The 22584-nt window shown below is 43.4% G+C and overlaps 1 protein-coding gene across 2 annotated transcripts in view; it reads right to left on the bottom strand.

Moving 5' to 3' along the window:
* Window positions 1-22584, bottom strand: part of ADCY2 (adenylate cyclase 2) — a 420540-nt gene that overhangs the window by 132927 nt on the left and 265029 nt on the right. For both annotated transcript variants that reach the window (XM_047768054.1, XM_047768133.1), the window contains exon 5: window positions 5429-5577. In XM_047768054.1, the coding sequence (XP_047624010.1) occupies window positions 5429-5577 (149 nt within the window). The remainder of the gene's footprint in view (window positions 1-5428; window positions 5578-22584) is intronic.

Raw genomic sequence — 22584 nt, 5'->3', positions numbered from 1 at the left:
CTATAAAGGAAGACAGCAGAAGTATAAGTCACCAGTGAGGGTGATGAAAGTGCTAGAAAGTCACTTAGAAAATGATAGTGTTGGAGTTTCCGTCGTGGCTCAGTGGTTAACAAATCCAACTGGAAACCATGAGGTTGCAGGTTCGATCCCTGGCCTTGCTTAGTGGGTTAAGGATCCAGCGTTGCCGTGAGCTGTGGTGTAGGTTGCAGACGTGGCTCGGATCCTGTGTTGCTGTGGCTCTGGAGTAGGCTGGCAGCTACAGCTCCGATTAGACCCCTAGCCTAGGAACCTCCATGTGCTGTGGCAGTGGCCCAAGAAATGGCAAAAAAAGACAAAGAAAGAAAGAAAATGACAGTGTCACTATTCACAATAGCCAAGACATGGAAACAACCCAAATGTCCATCAACAGATGATTGGATTAGGAAGATGTGGTATATATACACAATGGAATACTACTCAGCCTTAAAAAAGGACAAAATAATGCCATTTGCAGCAACAAGGATGCAACTAGAGACTCTCATCCTGAGTGAAGTAAGTCAGAAAGAGAAAGACAAATAGCATATGATATCACTTATATGCGGAATCTAATATATGGCACAGATGAACCTTTCCATGGAAAAGAAAATCATGGACTTGGAGAAGAGACTTGTGGTTGCCAAGGGGGAGGTGGAGAGAGTGGGATGGATTGGGGAGCTTGGGGTTAACAGATGCAGATTATTGCCTTTGGAATGAATAAGCAATGAGATCCTGCTGTGTAGCACAGGGAACTATATCTAGTCACTCATGATGGAGCATGACAACGTGAGAAAGAAGAATTATACACATGTATGTGTAACTGGGTCACCATGCTGTACAGCAGAAAAAAATAGAATGTATTGGAGAAATTAAAAAAAATGCAAAGAAAGTGACAGTGCCACTTCTGTTTATGAGATGTATAGGCTAGTGGGACAAATGTGAGATTCCTCCAAGGTTTGTCAGTGTTTGGCCAACTTTGATGGGTCAGGATAGAGAAACACAGCACCAATGTGTCCATTACAGCTTCGCCTACACAACAACATGTTTATGTTTTGTATAAAGGACTAATAATGAAGCCTAAAATCCTGCCAGCAATTTGAGATCCAGGTAATGCTTATAGTATAGTTTAAGATGTGTCATGAAACAAAATTACCTACCAATCTACCTGCAATATGGTGTTTTTATTAAAAAAAAAAGTAGTAAATTACAAGTGTTGCTGAGGAGGTAGAGAAATTGGAACTGTTCTGCATCCTAGTAGAAATGCAAAAATGGTACAGCCATTATAGAATTGAGTAGTGTGTTTCCTTCAAAAATGAAACAGAGAATCACCACAGGACCCAGCCATTCCACTCCTAGGTATGTACCCAAAAGAATGGGAAGCAAGGACTCAAACAGATGTTGTAAACCCATGTTCACAGCAGCGTTATTCACAGGAGGCAAAAGATGGAAATGAACCCAAGGTCCACTGACAGATGGGTGGATAAAGAAGCTAGAATATATACACAATGGAATGTTACTCCATCTCCAAAAGAAATGAAACTCTGACACGTGTTACAACGTGGATGAACCTTGAAGACATTAAATTCAGGGAAAAAGGCAGGCACAAAAGGGCAAATGCTATATGGTCCCATTTACATAAAGTACCTAGAACAGCCAAACCTAGAGCCAGAGAGAGGAATGGTGGCTGCCTGAGGCTGGGGGTGGCCAGAGGTTGTTGTGAGTGTGGGTGGAGCTTCAGTTTGAGACGAGAAAAGGTTCTAGACGTGGATCGTGGTGCTGGTCACAAAACAACGTGACTGTATTTAATGACAATGCCCTGTACAACTTACAATGACATACATTTATTTATTTATTTATTTATTTATTTATTTATTTATTTGTCTTTTTACCATTTCTTGGGCTGCTCCTGTGGCCTATGGAGGTTCCCAGGCTAGGGGTCGAATTGGAGCTGTAGCCACTGGCCTATGCCAGAGCCACAGCAATACGGGATCCGAGCCGCATCTGCGACCTACATCACAGCTCACGGCAACGTCTGATCCTTAACCCACTGGGCAAGGCCAGGGATCGAATCCCCAATTCATGGTTTCCAGTAGGATTTGTTAACCACTGAGCCACGACGGGAACTCCTTTTCTGCTTTTTTAGGGCCATATCCATGGCACAGAGAAGTTCCCAGGATAGGGGTCGAATGGGACCTACAGCTGTCGGCCTACGCCACAGTCACAGCAACGTGGGATCTGAGCTGCATCTTCGACCGACACCATCGCTCACAGCAACGCTGGATGGATCCCTAACCCACTGAGCGAGGCCAGGGATAGACCCTGAATCCTCACGGATACTAGTCAGGTTCATAACTGCTGAGCCACAGTGGGAACTCCCATCAGCACACTTCTTAAAATGCCTTGGCCATGCATTCCCAAAAAATGAAATGAGCCACAAAGGGAACTCCTATGGTGGTTTAAATTGTAAATGTTATGTATATTTTACTACAAATAATTAGTGTGGTACCCATTAGCCCGGTTCCAGGCAGACCACGGCTTGATCTCTGCTAGAGCTGGCCACACTCTATTTGTGCCAAGTACAAGGCTTGGAGCTTCACCAGGGAGGGAAGACTCGCTCCTCTGATGACAAACAGAAGCTGGGGAGACCTCGGGGCTGGTGGCGGCTGGTGGGGCTTTGGTGTCCTCCATTCACGATGGCAGATAAAACCCTCCCTACTTCTCCTGTGCTCTCCTGCAGAGGCGAGGATCACACATGCTGAGCCAAGGTCCAAGAGGAAGCTTTACTGGCTCACAGAAAGAGTGTCTGATCCCGGCAGGAGGCAGAGGGAGAATGTAAGAATGAGTGGTTGACTCCATGTCTTGTTGACGACCTCCAGGTGCTTCTTGTGTCAATCTTGTGTCAAAAAGGGCAGTGGCTGAAGGAACCCCAAGGAAGGCTGACCACTGATGTCTTAAGCTGGTCCAGAAGTTACTTGACAGCAGGAAGATTCAAACTGTACACAAGCAACTGTGATGCAATGTCAAAGCTTCATGGAAGCGGGCGCGTTGAGCACCGTGGGATCACCTCGGAAGGAAACTTGGCCTAGACTCTGATCGCATCACACACTCGAGAAGGATCACTGTGGCTGCAGCACCCTGGGGGTGGGCAGGTCAGTCAGAATCACATCTTAATCCTGGGGAGCACAGTGGACAGTCTATATCGGGGGAAATGGAGAGAGCTGGACAGATGTCGGAGGTTTGCAGGAAGGAGAATGAACCAGGCTTTGCCCTTGACCTGATACTGAGGGGAGTGTCTAGGAGAGGGCAGCGGTGAGGATAAAGACCAGTTTCCGGCTGAGCACTGGGGTGCAAACCAAGGTTTGTGCAAATCAAATCAAGCTTCTAGTGGAAGCCGGCTGTGTTCAGTCGGAGGACAGTGCCAGCGAAACACCCAAAAGGAAGATACCCAGTAGGTAGATGTGTAGAAAACTATGATTCAGTCCTGTGTCTCAGCACCGTGTAGATAGTCACCAGTCCTGAGTAACAGCTGGAGAGAACAGAGGAGCCAAGAGAGCCCGAGAAATGCTCTCATTTACAAAAGAGGATAGACTTAGGGAAGGGAAAACAACAAAGGAGACTGTAGAGAGAAAACAAAGGAGAAGCAAAGCCATTCAAACCAAGGAATAGATGTCGAATGCTTTAAGGGCAAGGGCGAGGCGAATGAGGCCAAGGATAACCAAGAGGTCCATGAAATAAGGATGCAGAAGGAACTCACACTCGGATTTCGAAGGAAAATAAAGGAAGTGGAAAATCGTTGGAGAATCTGGGCTATGAAATTCACGGAGGTAATTTCAGAGCTGGATGGTGGCACTGGATTAAGGGCTTTGTGTTTCTCTTCAAAGACGGCGGGCGGGATTTGGAAGAAGGCAACGACTCGGCAAAAGCAACTGGTAGTTACTCCCTTCACATCACAGACTCTTCAGTTCCTTCTCACCCTCCTTATTACTGATTATTACTACTGCTATTATCATCAGTGAGTAAAGAGCGAGCAAGTGCCATTGCAAGAGAAAAACCATGTCACTGAATGAATGGTCACAGCAACACTGAAAGTTATCAACTGCGCTCTTTGGTCTATAAACCTAATAATTCTCACTAAAAAAAAATCCCTCATCCCTGTATGCGCCATGCCTTGTGTTACTTCTTTGCTTATTATACCTGTCCTGTTTCAGGACAGAAAGGCCATATGTTTTCATATTTCTTTCAAAAATAATCGGTACTCCATGCCATTCAAGCTTTTGTATTTTTAAGTATGCAGGTTATTTTAGGATCTGGAATATATTTTCTGAATTGAAATTGAATTCAATACCACAAGCATATTCGATACAATCTCTGAAGGCAGTTGAAGCTGCTCGGCCAACCGATAGTGTGGGCGTCCACTGCTCTCCACCTCCAGTGCTCAGACCCTTGCTCACACTGTCCCTCCCATAATGGATAAGGCTGACTTTGTAAAGAATAGGATCCCGCAAAAATGACCAGAAATGGCCTTTCAAGGCTAGATCATAAAAGATACAGCAGCTCCCGCGCGGCTCTCTCTTGGATCCTTTCGTCTGGGAAGCAAGTGGCCATGTTGTGAGGACACTCAAGCCACCTGTGAAGTGGCCCAATGATGAGGGACTGAGGCCTCCATGTAACAGGAAGTTATCCTGCTCACCAGGTGAGAAGCCACATCACGAGCAGATCCCCCAGCAGCCTGGAGCCTCATGGGAAAGTCTACCCCAGAACCACCTGGCTAAGCTGTTCCCAAGCTGCCACCCACAGGAAATTGTGAGATGTTTATTGTTCTTTAAAGACTTTAAGTTTGGGGGTGATTTGTTACACAGAAATTGATAAATAATACAGAGAGTATGCAGACCCTTTCTCAACTTCCTGAGCTTGGCGGTGTCTTTGGTCTTTTTTTTTTTTTTGTCTTTTGCCATTTGTTGGGCCGCTCCTGCGGCATGTGGAGGTTCCCAGGCTAGGGGTCTAATTGGAGCTGTTGACACCAGCCTATGCCAGAGCCACAGCAACGCGGGATCCGAGCCGCGTCTGCGACCTACACCACAGCTCACGGCAACGCCGGATCGTTAACCCACTGAGCAAGGGCAGGGACCGAACCCGAAACCTCATGGTTCCTAGTCGGATTCGTTAACCACTGCGCCACGACGGGAACTCCTCTTTGGTCATTTTTACAGGTCTATTGCTCCTGGATGATATCATAGCTACTCAAAGACAGTCTGTGATCCTGTTTAGATACAGATGCATTTATCTTTACCCATTTAGAATACCCAAGATGAAAGGGGCACTGCTTCCATCAGAGACTGGTCTCAGGGGCTGGTTTTCAGACAGTGAGGGCTGGAAAGAGCAACCGCTGAGCAAGTCCAGCAGAGCAGCCTACCTGACGTTGGTGTGTCGCTTGACATACAGGTTGTGGAAGTTGTTGGTGTTTTCCATTTGGCCGGCTTTGGGGCCCTGCAGCCGCTGAATGATCTCAGCTTTCATCTCCATGGCTATGTGCGCCGGCAGCAGGGACAGCAGAAGTCGCTCCTGAAACATGGGGTGAAAGAAAAACCAAAAGACGTGAGACCAAGGTCACATCTGAAGTCCTCACTGATGTGTAGTGGGGCCACGTTGAGGACTCTTCCCAATAAGGGAAAATACAGACTCTGGAAATACATATTGAAAAAAAAAATCAAATTTTCTAAGGCCAGAGTGCATTTGTGTATTATTTATTATTTATTGAGTTCTAAGTATGTGTTCCTCTGTGTGGAGAATAAAGGAAGGCACAGCTATTTCCTCCAGAACATTATTTATCTTTTTTGATTTTAAAGTAGCGAAGCAGAAATAATATTAATATACCAGAAACCAGGGGTCGTACTAAGATAGAAAACACTCATTTTTGCCTGCTTGTTCATTTGAGAGATAAAGCACAAGCTTTATTGCACTTTAGAAGGTCAACCAATATTTCACATGTCCTAAGTAAGACAGTCACAGATTTTCAAATATTTCATTTCCTCTCTGGTGACTACCCAAGACTCTTAGTGATTCTAAACTATTAGAAAGACAGTCAGAAATATTAGCTTCTGTAAAATGTCATCAGTGAGAAACTATAGTGGGACGCAAAGAAATGATAACATATGAGCTTTTCTTGTATTTTCAGTCTTTAAATTCTGTAAATCGGGTGCCTGACAGCATGCAATACTATACATATTTTAATCCATACTTATTATGGTTAGGATGGCACTTTTCCACTCTTTAAGGAAACTATGCAATACTTTTTGAGAAACAGTTTCACAGAAGGGCAATCTTTGAAAGTTTATATTTATCCTAGAGTATTTGAAACATTAACTTGTTATAGAAAATATCATGTTCTTCAGGTATTGCGGATTTAGCAACTGGTATTCAGTGTGTATAAACAAACATCTGTTGAACAAAATCTTTTTTTCCTTCTTCTATATTTTCTCTTTTGTTGTTAAAATAATTTTTCTTGGTGTGGACAAAGTAGTCAGAGAGTTGAGTAGGAGGAGGGAAGCTGGGCTTCACTCCCAGACTCTCAGGTCCAGGTATCTATTCCCTGGGTCCACCCCCCGGGCACATCACTTCGGGGTTGTTGGGAGTGCTCTCCAAGGGAGCAAAGGGTAGTCCAAGAGTGCATCTTGATGAAGATGAAATCACCCTCATCACAGCCAATCCCCACCCTTCTCCAGGGAGAGACAGGTGCAAAGTCAACAGGAGACTGACTGTGTGCCTTGGGGGGCTCTTAGCACATAGTAGGGAGCATTTCTCCATAAACAGGCATAACTGAGTGTTGATCATTGGTTCCTTTCCTAATTCATTCCTTCAATAATTGACCCAATCAGAAAACCTCCACCATTATCCATTAAATGACAGATCCCTTGATAAATGCAAAGACAAATGAGAGTGTCCCTGATATCACATTGTTCATGATTTAGCAAGGGGCCTGCCTACAGTGCACAGCTGTCAATTGAGCTTAGAAGGACAGGCTGTGTTTGGAGGAAGCCACATACCTGGGACCTGGAAAAATAGAGAGGAACCAACGGATCAGGAGGATCTGGCATGTACCACATGCTCCCAGGAGCTCTCTTCATGTGAACCAACTGAATCAAAAAACAGCCCTATCTGACTGGTGTTATTACCAACCTCCTTGCAGTGGAGGCAAGGGAGGCAGTTCGGTGAAGGGCAGGGAGCTAACACTTGTTGTCGCACCTGTCACACACCAAAGGGAATTTTGTTGGTACTTAAGAAAGTAAGAAAACACTTTTTCATTCATAATTATCTTTTCACTTTTTGTTAAATTCCCCTTGAGATGTTTCCATTTAAACTAAGAAATGAAATGGAGAAATCAAATTTTTTAATAAGGTAAATGTCCATATATACATCTGCAGAAACGTAAATTGATATAAATTGTACAAAATAATGAGGCTAATGTCTGATGCGGTCTCAAATATAAAAGAAATGAAATGCATGGTGACATTAACAAAAAGATGAAATGGGAGTCAATGGAGTTAAAATGTTCTGAAGTCCTAGAATTTTTTGAGAGGTGGCAAAATAAAGTAATTCATATTAGACTGTAGTAAGTCCAGAGTGAATGCAATTTCCACATTAACAACAAAGAGTTTGAAAAAAAAAATGTATGACTAACAGGCTAACAGAAAATGGAAAAGAAATCCTTGATTAATTCAATACAAATCAATAATGAAGAATCAAAGAAAACTAAAGATAGGTGGGACAAACAGAAAATAAATCATAAAATGGCAGTTATCAGTCTATTGTATCTGAGATTATGTTAAATGTAAGTGGATTAATACTCCAATTGGCTAATGTTGTCAGACTGTGCTTGAAAAAGACAACTGTAACTCTAAACTACTCACAATAAACATATCTTAAATATAACAATACAGAACTATCAAAAATAAAAAGATACATCAAAAAGAGATAAATGATAAAAATCTTAATAAAAAAAAAGCAGTATAGCTATACCAATAGCAGAAAAATACTATAGCTATTTCAACCTTTAGGGAGAGGATTGACAAGTCCACATATTTTTAGAATTAAATTTTTAGTGGTGGTGGGGGCACTATATTCTATTGTGGACATTGGTAATATAACTTCCCATGTGGTTCCTTCCATTCACAGAGACTGGTGGTGTGAAGGGCAGTGAAGTGAGGGTTTGCTTATTGCTCAATTTCTCAACTCCTGCAAGAGTGCCTGGAAAGTAGCATTTTCTCTGTGTAGTTTTTGAATGAGTGAATGACTTTATGTGCACTTTATCTGGCACACAATAAAGAAAAATCTAATTTCAGAGCCTCTGTTCATTATTGGTACTGCTTATGGTAGAGACTTGGGTAGACAGGGCTTATGTTTTAAAATCTGATGAATAAACTTCTTGGTCATAAATACCAGTCCTGAGCAAAGTTTGCATCAGTGATATTCACACAAAGGGAAATTTACCTATTCTGCAAAATAAGGCAATGATGACTTTGGGTTTTTCTCTCTGGAAGACAATGATATTGTGGGAATGGGGGAAGAAGTGAAAGGCTCATGGGGGGGCGGACAGGGGAACAAAGAAATAGAAGATTTAAAGATTAAATAAGCAGCAATCTGGAATTCAATAACCAAAATAAATAAATCAGTAGAAGAAACCCATAGCAAATGATAGGAGAAAGATGAACAAATAAGTTCATCTGTGGAAGACAGACTAGTTGAAGACAGACTGATGTGGAAAAGAATGAAGAAAAAAGAGTGAAAAGAAATGAGGAGAGCCTAAGAGAACTCCGTGGCAACCTTAAATGAACCAACATTTGCATTACAGGGGTGCCAGAAGGAGGATATAGAGAAAAAGGGCCAGAGAAAGTATTTGGAGATAATAGCTGAAAACTTCCCTAACACAGGAAAGAAATCACTCACTCAAATCCAGAAAGCACAATGAAAACAACCATATAAAATAAACCCAAGGAGGAGTACCCCAAGACATATTAGTCAAACAGACCAAAATTAAAGACAAAGAGAAAATATTGAGAGCAACCAGGGAAAAGCAACAAATAACATTCAAGGGAACCCCAATAAGGTTATCAGCTGATTTTTCAGCAGAAACCCTCCAGGCCAGAAGGGAGTGGCATGATATACTTAAAATGATGAAAGGAAAAAACCTCCAACAAAGAATAGTTTTCCCAGCAAGGTTCTCATTCATATTTGGAGGAGAAATCAAAAGCATTACAAACAAGCAAACAGTAAGAGAATTCAGCACCACTAAACCAGCTTTACAACAAATATGAAGGGACCTTCTCCTGATGGAAAAGAAAAGGCCACAACCAGAAGCAAGAAAATTACAAATGAGAAGGTTCACCTGTAAAGGCAAACATACAGCAAAGGTAGGAAATCATCCACACACAAATATAATATCAACATCAGCAATCACGAGACGAAATGGGTAAAAATGCACAATACTGGAGATGCATTTGCAATTAAGACACCAGTAACTTAAAACAATATTGTACATATATATGAAAACCACATGGTAACCACAAGCCAAAAACCTGCAATAGATACACTGATGAATTAAGACAAAACAATCCATACACAACTCTAAAGACAGTCAGAAAACTGAAAAAAAAAAAAAAAGAAAGAAAGAAAAGCTGTGTCCTGGCCACACACAAATTGAGAGTGCAATACATCTGGCTGATGACCTAGTGTTCATACAAGCCTTCTCCCTCTTTGAACTCAGAACCCACATAAGACAGTGCAGTTTATTTTTTAAAATCAATGGCCATTCACTACCTTTTGTAATCTTAGTATAAAGAGCTCTTCCATCATCTACCCCTCTTTTGCTATTCACCTGCCACTTCATTTCATTCTTCTATGTTTTGGCTTCCATAACCAACCAGATGGTTAGACATTTGGGAAGTCTGAAAGTCATGAAACACAGGATATAGCCAAGGAAGTACTTAAATGAAAGACTTTTTCCCTTAAAGTTTAGAATTGAGTTATGCTAATTTTGCATTACTTCATTCAATTTCCATAGCTACTGAGCACACGGTATGTTTTGAGTAACACTCTATGTATTGACTAACTTTGTATGGGGCGGTCACGGTTCCTTCTTTCTGTTTATTGATCGCTGTGCTGAATGAGTGTGTGTGAGGTCAAAACATTCTAAAGGAGTCATAAAGTTCCAAATCTATTTAAACAAGTAGAGGGAATCTAGTGAGGAAAGCATGAACTTGCTGGCAACACAAACCAGACCTATTTGGTCACATTCTGAGACAAGGGGGGCAGCCCCAGAAGGTGGCAAAAGGAGGCATGCTACTATGAGATGCCATCAGATCTGCCTCATAATCAAAGCGAGCAGACACTGAGTACACATTCATTAACTTCTGAAACAGGGACAAGAATTGTTGGCATGTAGAGTGTAACATCACAGATCTGGTCTAGGCCATCTACTTAGAAATCTCAGTGGAATCTGTGTGTTTACGAGAGGTCTGATGATGGCTTAATTAGATTAAAACCAGTTTTGTACTTTCTGATGGGCGGTGGATGAGTCAAGGGCTAAGAAAAAAACAAAAGGCACCAGGTCACAATGCTCCATCGACATAGTTCTGCATTATTATCTCACGAGGATAACCTGTGTGTCCGTGTGGATTCAGTGCAGTCTTCTGCTGAACTGAAAGCTACCACTAGACTCTCCCAAAGTTTACATTCATTTCTAGTTGTGCTTCCTGGAGCTGATGCTGTTGGTGCCCTCACCATAGTCCCTCTGCCTTCCCTGGAGTTCCCCGGCAGCCTGTTCCTTCCTGAATCTGCAATTTCCTGTATCTCAACCAATGAGGAAGCAATTGATGGGCACACAGTTCAGCTTCAGTGGGCAGATCTGAGTATCTTCCATACGTCCTTCAGAAGGTCTCCGCAATATCATCAGCTGACCTCCCTCCCCGGTCCACTCCCTGGCTCTGCCACCTGGAACCACTTCTCAACTAAATGACCACATCCACATCCTTGTCTTAAGGTTGCTTGGGGGTAAACCTAACAGGCATGTCGAAGCATCTTCTCTCTCCACCTATGTTCTGTAAGAAGAATACACTAAACCCGAAAGCACACAGAGCCAGCCTTTCCCGAAAGACAGATCCCACGAGCAAAAAAGATGAATCAAATATAGTAATTCTCTTTCATGCCCATAGCTTCATTTAATGACCAAATGTAAATCATGATCTTTATTTTAGTCCTAAATGTAGACAGATGACTGGCTTTTTATAGGTAGTTTGAGGAATACAGGAAATAAACTCCATATGTTGTGTAAACCAAATTTTCCCTTTTATGTGTGTTAAAGAATCTGTGTGACGTTCGTTTGGAATAGAGATTTTGGTAACAGCCAACCGGCCCAAGAAAAGAACCCAAGGCTTCTCCGCTCTCACGTGATGCCGGCACCACCAGTGGACGGTGACACCTGTGATCAGAGCCCACGACCAGGATCCGTGCTCGGGGGTCTGCAACACGCCCTGCGGGTGACCATGGCCTTGGGTCATGGGGAAGCCTTCAATCAGAGACTGTACTCGAATGCGGTGAGTGAAGGCACTTTTAAATATGTCTTCCTTCCCTTACAAAATGCTGAACAAAATCCCAATATTATGGCACACATGACACATTTCAACTCAGTTCATAATCTGACAAGGTTAATATTTCCATTAATATTTCAGCTTTTTGCTCATGTGGCTTCGTGCCCTGCCAAATTATCTGAAAGCAGCACATAAACTTAAGTGCTTAATATATCACATATAACCAAGCTATATTATCTCCATGTACATTAGAGAAATTCCTTCAGGGGACTTTGGAAAATGACGTTGTCACAAAACTGATTGATGTACATTATTAATATTTTTTTCTCTTCCTAGAAAAGATTATCTAACTACAGGGGATTTGGCTAATCTGGCCTATTCAAAGGTTATCCAATAAATAGCCTGGCCTTGGTTTGAGAGTTCCATTTCAACGCATTCCCTTTATTAAACCTCTAATTATTCTTTATTAGCAATATTTTTTTGGAGAATTTGTTCTCTTACATTGTAACTTGTGGAAAAGCTACAGCGCTCCTAAAGTTCAATATATGACTGATCAAAATTCAGCCTGCTCTGTGCTCCAAAGTGTTTCTTATATCATGAAACAAAGCAGACATTTATATTTTTAGGCTATTTTTGAAATGGTTTTGGTTGATTGTAAAATCCAATGTAAGCAAAGATGAGCTGTACTTAAATTTTGAGCTAAGATATAGTGAACTACATTACATCCTGTTCCTTCATTAAACCATGCATGTAATAAATAGTAAACTTGCTGCCCTTTGCTTTTCTCTCCTTCTCTCTTTCTCTCTTTATTTGCACATTAAGGTACCATTTACATACAGTAAACTCTCTCCCTTTTAGGTATACAGTTCTGTGAATTTTGACAAATGACTGCAGTCAGGTAGCCGTGCCCACAATCAAGATGTCAAGTATTTCCATTATCCTTGAACCTTTTATAGTCAATTCCCCTCCCACCACCTTCAAAAACTGTGAATCACTACATTGTACTCTTGTAACTTACATAATATTGTACGTCCACCATATCGCAATTAGAAAAACATAATGGGGGACCATTACTCACCTAATAGAATGGCTAAATTTGCTGTACTTGTCAAAAGAGAGGGTGACAGTGACATGCTCTTTCGTAAGAATTAAACGATTTTCTCTTTCAAAACTCTTATTTCTAATTAGTTCCTAGTGTATTTATTTATTTACTGGTTACCCTAAGGCATATGGAGTTCCCAGGCCAGGGATCAACTGAAGCCACAGTTGAGACGTATGCTGCAGCTGTAGCAACACGCTGGATCCTTAGCCCACTGTGCTGGGCCAGGGATCAAGCCTGTGTCCCCGTGCTCCAGAGACACTGCAGATCCTGTTGCACCACAGCGGGACCTCATCTATTTAGTTCTTATTTTAACCGCAAGGCAATGACATCAGGATGTAAAAACAATTCAGGGAATAGAAGGAATATTGTTAAACATTATTCTTCTCCCAAGAGAAGGTGACACAGAGAAAGACCCTATGGTCCTTCCCCTCCCTGTCCTCCACCTGCCTTTTGTCTGTGGGAAAACTTTAGCCAAAGAAGAAGTTTAATCAGAAGTGGGAAAATGTAGAAACAAAGGAAAACAGTCAAATAAGACTAAACAATAATAATTTAGTCATTAAATAAAGTCAAGGACTTTTAGTTCCTCCTTAGGGGCCAGAGATTATATTCTGAGCCATATCCTTTGAGTCATTTTGTAGACACTGAAACCCACACCAAGTGGAAGAAGTTAAGCACCTGATGACCAAGCTATGGCCATGACATAGTTGGCATAATTCCTAGAACTGGTCTCAAAGAAATGCGAAAAAACCAGCCCTGGAGCTGACGCTTAACTGTACTTAAAACAATCGAGATGATTGGGCACGAGCAACTTCAAGACGACCCTCAGAGATGACTGTGCTCTTTCTCCATGTAGCCCCTTTCCTCTGCCTATAAACCCTGGAGACTGCCCTTTCAAAGCACTTGTCACTGGTTGTCAGGAAGAAGTCAGTTTTTGGACACACGTCTGCCCTCCCCATCGGTTGCTAAAATAAAGCAAGCTTCCCATTTCACCCACCTTGCCTTTTTATTGGCTTTAGAGCAATGAGCAGCCGGACGCCACCTACAGTAACATAAGTAGCTATCAGAATGAACAGACCCCAGATCCCTAAGCAGCCACTGTGTTCCATGTGGTGCCGAGGAGCCGGATGATGTTATTTGACACTGCCCTGCAGGAGCAAAGGACCAGGTATCCATTCGGAAGAAAATGCTGAAAATTCTATACTTGGAAAATACCTGCCAAGGATGTGAATATATGTCAATAGCTTCCGCTAGCGCCTCTCTTCTCTTGCAGCCAGCTTCAAGTTCGAAGGTCTCAGAGAAGAAAATCCTCCACTGGCACCAACCTCGATCACCTGCATATCTCCAAAGTCAAGGTCTAGTAACAACTTCAATTTTTTTTTTCTTTTTGGCCATCCCCATGGCACGTGGAAGTTCCCCAAATAAGGATCAAACTCATATCCCAAGCTGCTGCAGTGACAATGCTGGTTCCTAACCCACTGTGCCACAAGGGAACGCCAAGTAACAACGGCTATGGGTGATGTTTCTCATTATAAAATTTAACATGTTTCCCTTAGGTCCATCTTTAGAAATCTTGCTTCCCCCCAGTCAATCAGAACACATTTAATACTCTTACTATTTGAAAGGTCTTGCTTTATCTTTCTTTGACTTTTACAAAACAGGCAGTCTTCGTATTTACACATGATGGAAAGTAGCAGCCCTTTATAGTAGAAAGACCACCACGTAAGAGTAGATGTGAGTTCCTGCCTTTCTCTGCCATGACCTAGAGGACCTCAACTAAATCCCTCCAGCCTTTGAGCCCCAGTGTGGCTGTCTAGACGACAGGTCTATTAGACTCGGTGAGTAGGAGAGCTCCACCTCCATGTAAGTTCCTAGAGTTTTATGGAACCACATGAAGCCCTTTCTAGAATTTACCTCTCCTTGTTTACAGTCAAAGAATTAATGACACACAGGAAAGAACCCAAGTGCTCACAACCCAAAGCCATGGCCAAGATGTAAGAGGGACTTTGGGAAAGGAGAGACCACGGGGATCCTGACAGAGAAGACGAAGAGGAAGCTGGGTTTGTTTCAGTTCTTGAAGCGTGACTTTGATGAACTGGAGGAGGAAGAAGAAGGGTCTCGAGTCCTGGTGTGCCGTAGTAATGGCCAGTGCTGGTGTGTAGGGAGGAAACGTGTTTATTATGCAGTCTAGGAAAATTGGCATGCTTTGTGCAAATTAGAGTCAATATGCACTTCAGCAAATAATTATTGCCTTTTACAAAACACTGCATTTTTTCACTGCATTCATATATTGTTGTCTCATTATAAAACTCAATCACATTCAATTTCATCTAAATTTAAACATTTTTGACCAATACAAGGGCAAAATAGATTATGTATATGGCTTAGAGAGGGTAGCAGGAGGTGGGGAGTCAAGACCAGGTGAAACTTGTATTTTCCAATGTTATGGCACCTGACTGCTCCTTCCTCTTGCTCTGATTTGTGGATTGAGATGGCCAAGACATTTTGAGAACATAACATTAATAGAAGGTGGAAAGAAAGTAACGATCAATTATATGTGATTACTGTCTAGTTAGCAGAAGTTGGGAAACCAAAGGCTAATGAAGTCGTGATGAATTCCGTCTCTAATCATAGGTAACAGTAAATTGATACTTTTAAACTTGAACTGTTTACCATCAACCAACAATTTGATTTGTCAAAACAGAACCTCTAGTAGAAAAAACACATTCCTCATAAGGAGAAAAATCTTCAATCCTTGGGTGGGAGAATACGAAGGTCCTAAGATAAGCAGTGCAGCTCTGTTCCTGGACACATGGCTGCACACGGCACCCAGAGCAAAATGGCGGGTCGGTCCATGAGCATCGCACGACGCACCTCTCAGGCCGGCGTCCTTAGACAATACAACTTAGAGGCCTTAGACAATACAACTCAACACCAGTGCTGTTCCATCACTCAAACGGGATCCCATCATGCAGACCGACCTCCACACTCACATGCTATAAAGTGAAAAAAGGAAAGTGCTCCAGAGTGACATGGACTCTGGTCTGATGTGCCTCTTAAGGGTATCTGCCACAAGGAACACCCTCCAGCCTGAAGGAGGCAGATCCAGTTGAAGAAAATGGCAAAGAGAATGTACAAAGACTGACCACACTGGATGCAGGAGGAAAGAAGCCCCATGAGGTACAGGTGGCCAGGTGATTTCTTCTGAGAAGAAGGAAAGGGGGAGATGCCAACCATACCAACCACAGGTGGAGATGCTAAGAGGGTGTCAGTGTAATCCGTGGGATCAACTGCATTAAATGCTACAAGGAGTAAAGTAACATGGACTGTTGTAATGTGCACATGGTCAGATAGTGCAGATAACAGATAACAATGGCGAAAACAGGGAACAATGCAGGTAACAGGGAACAATGCAGATAACAGATAACAATGCAGATAACAGATAACAATGGCAAAAACAGGGAACAATGCAGGTTAACAGGGAACAATGCAGATAACAGATAACAATGCAGATAACATAACAATGCAGATAACAGATAACAATGGAGAAAACAGGGAACAATGCAGATAACAGATAACAATGCAGATAACAGGGAGCAAAGTGTTTTAGACACAACATGCAGGTACTAAACAATGGAAACACATGTTGACCCTTTCTTTGCCTCACCGACCCTGGGCTCGGCTACATGGCCTGACCAATGACGTGTGAAGAGCACAGCATGTGCTTCTTCTGAGCAGAAGCTTTCAGAGGCAGCATGAGGCTCACCCAGCTTTCCTTTGCCCCCTGCTTTGGGAACCAGAAAGGTCCCAGCTAGAGGCTACTCTGAGCCCGGGTCCCACAAGTGATGCAAAGTGGCAGCCCACCCATGGTGGACAAATACAAGGTCACCTTTGGCATGAGCATTGCCAGGCCCTGCAATTTGGGGGCTATTTTTACTCTAGCTATTTGGCAGGTGCATCACCGTGAAGGACACGTCCACAGCCCCATGTGCTCGGTCCTTGCAGGCACACCATTTTCACAGCTGTTCTGACTTGGTGAAATTTCACTTGGACACCTTGAGGTTGCTTTAAGGGGTGCTGTAATTACATGAAGAAAGAATTTCCATACTCAGTGGTCAGACATTTCTCCTCAGCTATAAAAGACGCTTCTCTAAAAGATTTTTTCCTAAGGAAGAGCTGAAGCCATGAGCACTGGCCCATTCTACTTAGCTACAGGATTCATCCTATTTCCAAACTCTCGTCTCCGTTCTCTAATCAAGTTTGTTCTCACTGGACATGAAGCAATGGGCTTTCATCAGCCAGTCACATGCTCCCACACCTGAGAGTGTTGGCAGTGCAGTGTCACACAGAGGTGTTCACACATCAACATGAAAAGTCCTGGAAAAGAGCCCAGGAGTGTCCAGTGGGGTGCAGATCTGGCTCCCTGCTTGATCGTGGTGAGACTATGGGTTTACTCTGTTTATTCCCCGGCGGCTTGGGATTCTAGTCTGGAGTGGGCTGCTAGGTCTAAAGTGGATGTTTGGATTATGAAACCAAGATGAGCGTAAGAGAGGTGGCGGGGGTCACGGTGGGTACCAGAGTCTGTGGAGCCCTGGAGGGGAGACCAGCCCCTTCAATGTTGCCACTAAGTTCGGCCTCAAAAATAGTCCATAAATGCACATCTGGGACATTCAGAATTGATCAAAGAACAACAGACCTCTCATCTTCATGGATATGAACTTTCTCCTATTCTTCATGGGAAATGACAGAACCACTCTAGCTGAATGCAGCTGCTGTGCTCTTTTTTTTTTTAATTATCTTATTGAAGTACAGTTGATTTACAATGTTGTGTTAATTTCTGCTGTAAAGTGATCCAGTTATACACACACATATATGTGTGTGTATAAAGATATTAAAAAAATATTTTTTTCCATTATGGTTTATCACAGGATACTGAAATAGTTCCCTGTGCTATACAGTAGGACCTCATTGTTTATCCATTCTATATGGAACAGTTTGCATATACTAACCCCAAACTCCCAGCCCATCCCTCACTCACTCCCCTCCCCTTTGGCAAACAAAAGTCTGTTCTCTATGTCTGTGAGTCTGTTTCTGTTTTGCAGATAAGTTCAGTGATATTTTAGATTCGACATATAAGTGATATCATATGGTATTTGTCTTTCTCTTTCTGACTTACTTCATTTAGTATGATAATCCATCCACTTAGTGTGTGCATCCATGTTGCTGCAAATGACATTATTTCATTCTTTTTTATGGCTGTGTAGTATTCCATTGTATATATGTACCACATCTTCTTTATGCATTTATCTGTTGATGGACATTTGGGTTCTTTCCATGAACTGGCTGTGCTTTTCATTCAAGATTCTTCTCCCCATTCAACAAATATTTATTAACTGCTTTCCATGTATCAACTCTAAGCAATCTGTAATCATTATCTTGCTTAATTCTTTCCCAACCCCAATGAAGCAGGTATTATTACTTTCTTTACAAGGAGGAAACTGAAGATAAACTGGTTTGGGGACTTGCTAAGTATCAACTATCAGGCAGGTGGTGGAGTCAGGGGGTGTGAACCCATGGAGGCAGCCAGTGGGTAAAGATCTTCTTAACCAGTTTGCTAAACTACATCCAGAATAAGAGACGGCATGTAAACAGGCACAAGAAGAAATAATCAGCCAGTGACGGGGAAGGATAATGTCCCACAGGGTAGTGTCTCTGGCTGGGACTGATTCCCCACTGTTTTTCTGTTTGTTTGTTTGGTTTCATTTGGTTTGGTTTGCTGTGGGGAGAAAAATACTTTTTCCCGACTGTGCTGAACTTGGGGACCTGAACCCACAGCAAAGTCGCTCTTGGCCTGAGTCTCACAGGCTCCTCTGCGGTTGACAGCCCCCAGCCTCTTCCCACCACTCCCTCCAAGCCAAACCCCTGCCAGAGGTGCGTCAGGGCCACAGTGGAGCACAGAGCAAAGCCTAGAGAATATCAGAAGGCTTTCTTTGAGCAGGGCGTGAAACCAAGATTTCTGGAAGAAACCCCTTGACATTTTTCTCATGAAAACAGGATGGAATCCTGAGATGGGCATTTATTTTTTTCTGCTATGAATGCAAAGCTGAGTAGCTGAGCTGGGAGAGGTGAACCCAGGACACCCCAGCACAGAGGTAGGTGTTCGCATTTCTGCTTATTTGTCCTGAAAAAGAAAACCTCCAGAGAAAAGCCTCCAAAGTCAAAGCCCTGCAGATCCTACTCTTTAAATATTGTGTCTGCCCTCTAACAGTAATTGTCCCCTTGGGCGCCAAGGCGGTTGATACCAAGAGAGGCACCTGCCATATCTGCATAACATCAACTTTTGGGGGAAAGAATAATAAATGAGAAAAGAGAGCAGAACTGCACTAATTTTCGTTTTGCTAATCAAGCAATGTCCTGAGCTCCCTCAGGTACAAATTAAAGACACAAGCAGCAAATAGCACAGAAAATCATCGTGGCGAAAAAAAGGAAGCGCTCTCACATTCCCAGAATTCTCTTAAAAGTAACTCACATGAAATGACCAGGGTTCAAATTCAGGAATGAAAGTGCGCTTCATCTCAGCTGCAGTTTGTTGGACTGTTGACTCGTTACACACATCATCCGTGAACTGATATTGTTGGCACATGATAATTGTTAAGTTTTGTCCTTAGAAAATGCATTCTTTGAAATCAGACTGCACCTTTTTTATTATGAAAGTATAGTTGATTTACAACGTTTCTTCGATTTCTGTTGTACAGTCGAGGGACCGAATCACACAGTTTCCTGTGCTGCATAGTAGGGCCCCATTGCCCACCCATTCCAAATATAACAGTTCGCATCCAAGAACCCTGAAATGCCCATCCATCCCACTCCCTCCCCACTCCCCCCTGGGAACCACGAGTCCGCTCTCCTTGGCCATTATCTGTTTCTGTTTTATAGATAGGAGCATCTGTGCCATATTTTAGATTCCACAAACTAGTGATATCACATGGTATTTGTCTTTTCTTTCTGGCTTACTTAGTATGAGAATCTATAGTTCCATCCACGTTGCTGCAAATGGCATTGGTTTATCTTTTTTTATGGCTCAGTACTATTCCATTATATATATGTCCCATCATTCATCTGTTGATGGACATTTAGGGTGTCTCCATGTCCCAAGCCCCCAGTCCATCCCTCCCCCAACCACCAATCCTTGGGTAGCCAGAAGTGTTCCAAAGTCTGTGAATCTGTCTCTGTTCTGCAAATGGATCACAAATGTACTGTTTCTTTGTCTAACAAAATATGGCCACTTCTTAGGTCTTATTTCTATGAGATCTCCGTACGTATGAACTGAATTTATAGTTTTTCTCATGTTCATCTCTCTGGTGTCAATGTCATTAGCAGACCAGCCAAAAGCACTCAAGCACACAGCTACCTGACAAAGAAAAATAACTCATGGCTTGGAGCTTCTATGACTGAGGGAAAACATCTTGTAACAGAGTTTATTGCTAGCTACATATGATGATAACTCAAGTGTAAATCAACACAAGTAATGGATCGGGAAACCTTGATTTGGTGTCTTTGCTCTAACTCATTTATTTATTCTAAGCATACACATTCTTTTTTAAAAATTTGTTATTAAAGTATAGTTGATTTACAATGCTGGGTCAATTTCTACTGCAGAGCGGCACAGCGATCTAGTCATCCATATGTATGCCTTCTTTTTGTCACATTATCTTCCACCATGCCACATTCTTAAGCATTCACCACCAGGCACTGCCAGATGCTTCCTGGTGGGTGGTGGCTGTAAAGACATCCCCTGATCGAGAACCACTGCTCTAAATGCGAGATTCCTCCTGGGGACCTCTAGCCTGACTTCTAGCCCCCTGTCGTTCTTCCCCTTCCTTCATCCCTTCCCTCCCTGGACTCCGTGGTCCATCACTTCAATCACTTTCCTGTCCCCATCCTTCCAGGATGGAAGAGGACACTTCTCCAAGGCAATGCTCGGAAGTAATCCACACTTCTACCCACATGCCGTTGGCCGGAGGTCATCATAAAGGCTACCCTCCCCTCGAAGGGATGCTGGCACATGTCGTTGTTCAGGGTGGCATACGGCCAGGTAAAACTGTCCTCTTAGCACGGGAGAAGGCGAGAATGGGTGTTGGGAGAAAAACCAGTGCTGTCTGTCACATGCAGAGAGCTCGAATGCTGCATTTCCCAGATGGGAACCACCTCCATCCCTCCCAGAGCATCCTTCGCCTCATTAGCTGTGTTCAGTCAAAGGCTGACCATCTGCCCAGCTGCCCAAGCAGAACCCCCCTCCTCGCGAGCTCCTTCCTCTTACCACTCACGTCCACCGAAGTGGTGAATGGTGACTCCTGCCCTTCCCACTGCAGAATTTGCCCCTTTCCCTCGACCTCCTGCTACTCCCCAGGTCTCAGCAGACGCTGCCGTCCATCTGATGGGTAGATGGCCTCCTAAATGGGCTTCCCTCCTCCTGTGCTCCCCTCAGCCTCACCCTCTTCTTCTGCCGCAGAGGTCTTTCTAAAATGGGAAGCAGCCAAATCAGGCCAGTTCTGGCTCTGCAGGCTTCTACCAACCCATCCTGAACCCTCCCGTGTGTTATACGGCAGGCTCCGACACCAAGAACGCCACCTCCTTCATCTCCTCCTCCACGGCTCTGAGCCTGTGGTCCAGCTCCTCTGAATCACATGCAGCCCCATCCTGGCACTGGGCTCACCTCCTGCCTGGAGGAGATGCTCCATCACCCTGTCCCACCTGCACCACCACCGTCCTGCTAACTCTTCAGTCAAGCTTCTAATCACGCACCCACCCCGCCTCCATCACCTCTCTGAGGGCTGTCTGGTTAGGTGTGGTGTGCTGATTTGGCATCCAGTGTTTACCCTCAAACTCTAACCAGCTGTTTACTTTCCTGCCTGAAGCTGTACATGCCGCTGTGCCCAAACCGTGTCTTCCTCAATATTGCGTTGCGGGTGTGGAACACAGAGCCGGGAAGACAGCAGACACTCAATAAACTTTTGTCTCCTCTTAGCTTCCATCCTGTATACAAACATATGATCGGGTCACTCGGCTGCACAGCAGAAACGGGCGCAACATTGTAAATGAATTATACTTTAATAAGAAAAGTGATAAAAAATAAATTCTTTAAAAAATGTGTCAGATGGACACGGGACAGGCTGCACGAGTGTGTGACGAATGTCTCATTACACTCTGAGTAACAGTGTGCCTCTTCAGTGATGGGAGTTGGGTGCGCACCCCGGCCTTAGCGCCGTCTCTCGTTCAGTGGATGGCGGGTAACTTCTCTGGCTGCCAGGGTCCGCCTGGTAGCCGGAGAGGTATTTAAGCATGTCTCTCTGCCTCCTCCACATCGAGGTTTCTCCCACTCTAGCTTGTCGGGAAGAAATGGAGGACCTTCTTGAGTGCAGCACCAGGAAAGAAATTCATTCTGAATTTGGGGGGTAACTTTGAAAATCCTGTGATTGTCTCTAGTAGAAGATATGATAGAAGTATGTATATAATAGATGTATGTGTGTATATATGTACTGTATGTAATATATGAGCATATATACCCATATCTACAGATACCGTTGTACCTATAGAAATATAGACATATATCTTTTTTTTTTTTTTTTTCTGTGTATGGTCACACCTGCAGCATGTGGAAGTTCCAAGGCTAGGGGTCAAATCGGAGCTGCAGCTGCACTCCACACCACAGCTGAGGCAATGCTGGATCCGAACCACATCTGGGACCTACGCTACAGCTTGCGGCAATGCTGCATCCTTAACCCACAGAGCGAGGCCAGGGATCAAACCCGCATCCTCGTAGAAACTATGTCAGGCCCCTAACCTGCCAAACCACAATGGGAGCTCCTAGACAGATATCTTTTTTTT

The sequence above is a fragment of the Phacochoerus africanus genome, chromosome 1 (assembly GCF_016906955.1).
Source record: "Phacochoerus africanus isolate WHEZ1 chromosome 1, ROS_Pafr_v1, whole genome shotgun sequence".
Lineage (NCBI taxonomy): Eukaryota > Metazoa > Chordata > Mammalia > Artiodactyla > Suidae > Phacochoerus > Phacochoerus africanus.
This window is presented reverse-complemented; position numbering and strand designations above follow the sequence as displayed.